The following is a 5826-nucleotide window of genomic DNA, read 5'->3' on the forward strand; positions in this document are numbered from 1 at the left end:
TCATGGCAAGGACCTATGCTGGGGAGAAGCAGCGACGGGGGCAGTTCAAAACACTTGCCGGGTCCGAGACCCCCACCTTGCCTGCCCGTCCGCGCATCCTGGGCCACCCCAACCGCTGGGGACCCGTTTAACCTGAGGCCGGCCAGCGCAGGGGTGGGTAGCCTGGCGATTCTGGCCTGAACCGCCAGTGATGGGCGCAATTACCCTAATGACGCCCCTCTGGCATCCTCCCGCACTCCCCTTCCCACGCCTGAGGGCAGCGCCCTCCCGGCCCGGGCTGGCCCGGGTGCCAGCCTCTCGGCGCTTCGGGTTCCTGCTCTCCTTCATATAAATGGGCTGGAGCTTCGAGGCTCAGAGGATAAAGAGGATAAAGAAGATGAGTCTCCAACAAGTCTCCTACCCGCCATCCGAAGGTGCCCACCTGGGCTCTGGCGACCCACCCCCACCAAGGTGAGGAGCGTGCCGCTCACCTGGGAGCCGTCGAGGGGAGAGGGGAAGACGTGCCTCAGCCCTGCCGTGCGGGCCGCTGGACTTCTCTGCCAAGGGACCCCTGGGCAGGCCTCCCCTTTTAACCCCGAAGAGCCTGTTTCCCCACCCTCCCCCCAGGGAGGTACCCACTCCCTTTCCCTCTCTCTAATTATGCCGTGGGTGAGGCTGGGCTCCAGATTCCTGCTCTGGGAGGGGCCCGGGAATACAGGCTTCTCCCAGTGCCTGAAACACCCTTTCTAAACTTGGATTTCGTGGGGTTTCCCCAGGTCTGGTGTTCCCAGAAGCCTTCTTAGGTGAGGAGAGACGGGGACCACATCCCCAGGAGTTTCCCGGGGGTCACCGGCATAGTGTTGGAGACAGATGATTGTAAGCAGAGAGAGGGGGAAATAAATAAACAGGGAAATGCATACTTATAGTGACGTAATGGGAAAAGCCAGACCGCTGACCTGGAAAGAGAGATAAGACAGATTGAAGGAAAAAGAGTGGGAGCAAGAGACACAAACACAAGGAAAAGAAAACACAGAGAGGCAGGTGCAGACACAGAGGGATGCTCTGTGCTTGGGTGTGCATCCGTCCACAGCCAGAGCAGTGTCCTCGTGTGTCCCGGCCCCTGTGTGTAGGGGGAGGTTCCGCATCCTGTGTGGTCACTTCCTGTCCTTCCTGCCACCTGTGTCTCCAGGCGACACACCGGCCAGTGAGTCACAGGAGGCCGAAAGCTGCAAGGGGCATCTCACGGCACTTCAGCCAACTCCCTCATTTTGGGTGAGGAATGGGAGGCTCAGAGAGGGCAGTGACTCACAGGAGGTCACACAGCAAGGTCTAGGTTGCTGCACCCAGAGGCCCCAGTTCCAGCTCTGGGCTCTTACTCCTCCTGCCAGCTACCTCCCCTGCCAGCTGAGCAGAATGTGAGGAGAGATGTAGTTCTGGACTCTTTGTGATGCATCTTCTCCAGCAAGAAGTGGGTTAATTCCAGAGGTTTTGTCCAGCTCTTGTGCCATCCAATTGAACTTTCGGCCGTGATGGAGAAGTTCTGTATTTGCTATCCAAGGTGGTAGCCACCAGCCACATGTGGCTGCAGAGGTTTTGACATGCGACGAGTATGACTCAAGGATTACATTTCTGATTTTAGGCCATTTAAATTTAATTTTAAATAGCCATATGTGGCTAGTGGCTATTGTATTGACCTGCACAGGTCTTGATGAACTACCTATTATGAAGGTTAGAAAGAAAACATTGATCCCTTCCTTTTATTGGGTCTCAGCTGTGTGCAGGCTGACAGATGTAGTGTGCATACTTCTGCATGCACGATTTTACAGATAAGGAAAGGAGTCTTAATCAAGGCAGTATTGTTAAGAAATGATCCCTTGCTCCTCTTCCTTGCTGGCTGTGTGACCGTGAATAGGCAACTTCCTATCTCTGTGCCTTAGTTTTCCTCATCTGCAAAATGGGTGTAATAGTAACAGCACCAACCTCGTATGGTTTTGTGAAGATTATGTCGGTCAACATATTTAAAAGCCCTGAGACCAGGGTCACACAGTGAGCATTCAAAAGATTCATTCATTTAGTAAATATTTATTGAAACCTTAGTGTGTGCCAGGAATTGGGTTTGCAGCTGGAGGTACAATAGTGAACCAGACAGCTAGCTATTTTCACTCCCAGAGTCACAAGTTAGAATGAAGCAGAACCCAGGTCTCCTAATCCAAACCTCACATTGATTACTAAGTTAACAGCATCTTTTGTGGTCAAGAAGGCCCCCCCCCCCACCAAAGTACATGAAGGGGGTCTGGCTCAGGCTTCCTTATTAACAGAATGAACAGGAAACCACAGCCCCAAGTAGGGATTAGGGGATTGGGCTGTGATCAGCAGGTCCTGGCTAATTGTTCTCCATGGTCTTCTGGATCCAGTCCACATATTTGCAGACCTTTGTGTAAACACCAGGCTTTTTGGAGACAGCACATGGATCCTGGCCCCAGGAGATGATGCCTTGAAGAGACCCGTTACAGACCAGAGGGCCCCCAGAGTCACCCTGGAGATGGAGAAAAGAGAAACAGTTAGAGAGGAGGCGAGAGGGGAAAGGTTCATGGTCTTCTAGAGGAGGTGGGGATGGTGCTGGAAGAGAGGTGGAGATTGCAGATGAGATTGGCTGTGGGATTGAGGATGAGGTTAGAGTTATGGGTGAGAACAAAGATAGGATAGAAAGCTGACTGGAGTGGAGGGGCTTCCCTGGTGGTCCAGTGGATAAGAATCGGCCTTCCAGTGTAGGGGACGTGGGTTCAATCTCTGGTCAGGAAACTAAAATCCCACACGCAATGAAGCCTGCAGTCCACAACTAGAGAAAGAATGATCTGTGGATGGTTGGGGTTGGAAATAGGGGCGGGGATGGGAGTAGAGCTGGAGATTGTGTTTAGGTGAGAAATGGGAACCAGGAGTGGAGCGGGATTGGGGGGTTGCCGGGGAAAGTTGGGGAATGAGGTTCTGGTTGCTGATGAAGATGCAACTGAGGTGGGAGTTGGAAATGGAAATGTGGTTAGAGACCCAGGCCCTGCCCTCTGACCTGGCAGGAGTCCTTGCCCTCTTTGCGGACACTGGCACACACCATGGTGTCCGTGATGTTGCCAGGGTAGGCGTCCTCACACTCCCTGTGCTTGATGATGGTGACGTTGGCGCATCGCAAGGTAAGGGGCAGGTGCACTGTAGAGACGACATGAAGGGGCAGAGAGAATGAGAACCCCTGGTCCCCTTCTCCTCTCTGCGGGGCTGCCTCTAACCCCAGGAGAGAACCAAGGCCCTTTCTCTGCACCCAGCTCCCATCCTTCTTGCTTGCAGCCAACTCACCTCTCTGCTTGTAGCGACAGTAACAGTAATGCCATTAAGTAAAATTCTTTATGCCAGTTGCTCTATAAACATTATCTCTTATCTAGACCTAGAAGGTGGGTGTGATTATTCTCATCTTATAGAGAAGCCACTTGCCTAAGGACCTACAGCTCTGCAGGTCGTAAATCTGAAACTGTACATCCGATCTGCTGAATCCAGGCCCCAAACATTTGTCTCTGCCCTCCCCAGCCCTACTTTTCCACTCTTCCTTTCGGCTTATACCACTATTGACACCCCCGGGTCACTGCCTCTTGTATTACTGCAAGTTCTCGCCTTTGAAGGTTCCTCTGGCTCCCACTGTCCTTCCTCAATCGTAACCACCGTGCCCCCCCCCACTCCCCATCACATTCCCCTCTGGAGCCCCTACACTGGGGGCTGGACATGGTGCCCCAGCCGGAAATGAGGCAGTTGGCACCAGCAGGCACACAGCGCGGTGACACGGTGAGGGGTCGCACAGCCCAGGTGAGGTGGGCCGGGGTCACCATCTTCACCAGCATGATGTCGTTGCGGTGGTCTTTGTTGGGGAGGCTGTTGTTGAAGTCTGGGTGGGGGAAGGACTTGGTGGCAGTTCGCGTCTGCTCACAGCCATCCTGCCGCCCGAGGCTGTGCGCTCCCAGGTGAACCACATATCGGCTGAAGTGGGAGACACGCCGCGGTCAGAGATGGAAGGGGAGGGAGACACAGGAGATGGAGAGAGGCGTGGTGGGGAGGGGGAGAGACGAAAAGAATGAGGAAGCGCGGCTCCATCTCCAACCTCGTCCCCATCGCCCACCACGACCTTATCCTCAACACAACATCCGACCCCGAGCCCAGCGCCATCCCGGCTTCCGAAATCCTTCATCCTCCTACCTTCAGTCTCAGCCCATCCCACCGTCGATCCCTAAACGCACCGTCCCCACCGATCCCTAAATGCACCGTCCCCACCCGAGGCCCTCTCCACCCGTCTCTCCATCTCCAGCCGTCTCCCCTCCCGGCCCCGCCCCGGCCCCCGCACCCACGGCTTGCGGCAGTGGGCTGCTGTCAGAAGCCATCTGGGGGCGATGAGCGTGGCCCCGCAGAGCAGCCTCGTCTTCTGGAACAGAGCCGCCTGCCAGGGCTGAGAATGAGGGGGGCACTCGTAGCCTTTGATGATTCTGGTCTCTCCCCCAACGTGCCCTAGAAGAGGGTGGAGAAGCCAAAGAGGGGGCCCAGGCGTGAGAGGACTCCCAGAAATGGGGGGAAGAGGATCATAATCCTGGAGGACGCACTGTATGGACAGGCTGGGTATTAGATGAAATCCTTCCATACCAGTAGCCCCTCCTCTGGGACGCTCTTTGCCCTCCCCTTATTCTAGCTCTAAAGGGAATACACCTTTAGGTGGCAGGGGGCATCCAGGACTTGTTATGGCTCATCTACTCTTTCAGATGCCCTGTTATTCTGTATTTTTAATATCAGCTCCGTCAGTGTCTACACACAGAGGGCTGGGAATCCTAGAGACTTGGGAGGCCCCTGCCCGTCCCCACCCCCCCCCACCATACCTGTCACCAGAGCAAACATGATTAATTGCAGAGTCATCATGGCCTGGAGCGGGGAGGGGCAGGCCCCAGGTTCTTCTGGGGATTAGAGGGACAAGGAGTCAAATCACTTCCTGGGGAGATGGAGGGCTGGTCCGCGACCCTCTCACCCCCTCGCCTGCTCCCCCAGCGAGAAACAGCCAGGTTTGCGGAATTCCCTGGTTCTCACAGCACCCCAACCTCCACATTTTTAAAATAAATCTCTACTGTGGAGGGTGGCTTTGCAGGGGCCCAATCCCAGTTGGGGGCTACCCCAGTGGCTCAGCAGTAAAGAATCTGCCTGCCAATGCAGGAGACTGGGTTCCATCCCTGGGTGGGGAAGATCCCCTAGAGAAGAAAATGGCAACGCACTCTAGTATTCTTGCCTGAAAAGTCCCATGGACAGAGGAGCCTGACGGGCTACAGTCCATGGGGTCGCAAAGAGTCAGACACGACTGGAGAGACTGAGGACATATGCATGCAATCCCAGTTGGAACCTCCAGAAGCTAGGGGAGGGCTTTGCCCAGGGCAAGGGATGGGCTGACCCTGTGTAGTCAGCCATGGGACCTCAGAGGCCCTTCTTGCCCACCTGAGACTTAGGGCCCAGCCAGCTGGATATGGGGGCATAAAGGGAACCAGGCTCCATTCAGAACCCACCCCAGAGCTATCTGGGGTGTAAGAGGGAGCGCAGCCTGGGACAGCATTCTGACCCCCACCCCTGCTGAACCCCTGCCCCTTGGGAGAACAGCTAGACAGGGCAGAGTTGGGCTGGTCAACTGGCCAGTGGGGGTGGGGGTGGAGGCTCGGACTAGGTGATGGAAGCTGGGGTCAGAGGACACTGAGATTGGGGTTGGGGCAGCCTACTGGAGACACAGATCAAGGCAGACAGACACAATCCCTCCACCCTGAGAAGGACGGAGCAGGAGGAATG

At 55.4% G+C, this 5826-nt stretch overlaps 2 protein-coding genes across 2 annotated transcripts in view; both read right to left on the reverse strand.

Annotated features, from left to right (window-relative positions):
• KLK10 (kallikrein-related peptidase 10) overlaps positions 1–407 on the reverse strand; it is a 5011-nt gene extending 4604 nt beyond the window's left edge. The window contains exon 1 of the mRNA XM_010849739.1: positions 401–407. Coding sequence (XP_010848041.1) covers positions 401–407 — 7 coding nt within the window. The remainder of the gene's footprint in view (positions 1–400) is intronic.
• A 1408-nt stretch (positions 408–1815) lies between these two features.
• Positions 1816–4920, reverse strand: LOC104995701 (kallikrein-11-like). Its single transcript, XM_010849674.1, has 5 exons — positions 4866–4920; positions 4362–4503; positions 3731–3996; positions 3044–3180; positions 1816–2515 (listed from the first exon to the last, which is right to left on the reverse strand). Exons 1-5 carry the CDS (start codon positions 4918–4920, stop codon positions 2363–2365), a joined length of 753 nt encoding a protein of 250 aa, XP_010847976.1. The 3' UTR covers positions 1816–2362.
• Between the last annotated feature and the right edge of the window lie 906 nt (positions 4921–5826).

Source organism: Bison bison, unplaced genomic scaffold (assembly GCF_000754665.1).
Source record: "Bison bison bison isolate TAMUID 2011002044 unplaced genomic scaffold, Bison_UMD1.0 scf7180017864285, whole genome shotgun sequence".
Lineage (NCBI taxonomy): Eukaryota > Metazoa > Chordata > Mammalia > Artiodactyla > Bovidae > Bison > Bison bison.

What these genes read in the sequence shown, in the direction of transcription:
- LOC104995701 (XM_010849674.1), bottom strand. Translation starts at nt 4,920, where the DNA reads ATGATGACTCTGCAATTAATCATGTTTGCTCTGGTGACAGGTATGGTG. An exon ending in GCAGCCCACTGCCGCAAGCC is followed by an intron (nt 3,997 to 4,361) that starts GTGGGTGCGGGG and finishes CTCCCACTTCAG; the next exon opens with CCGATATGTGGTTCACCTGG. An exon ending in AGGGCAAGGACTCCTGCCAG is followed by an intron (nt 2,516 to 3,043) that starts GTCAGAGGGCAG and finishes CTCCATCTCCAG; the next exon opens with GGTGACTCTGGGGGCCCTCT.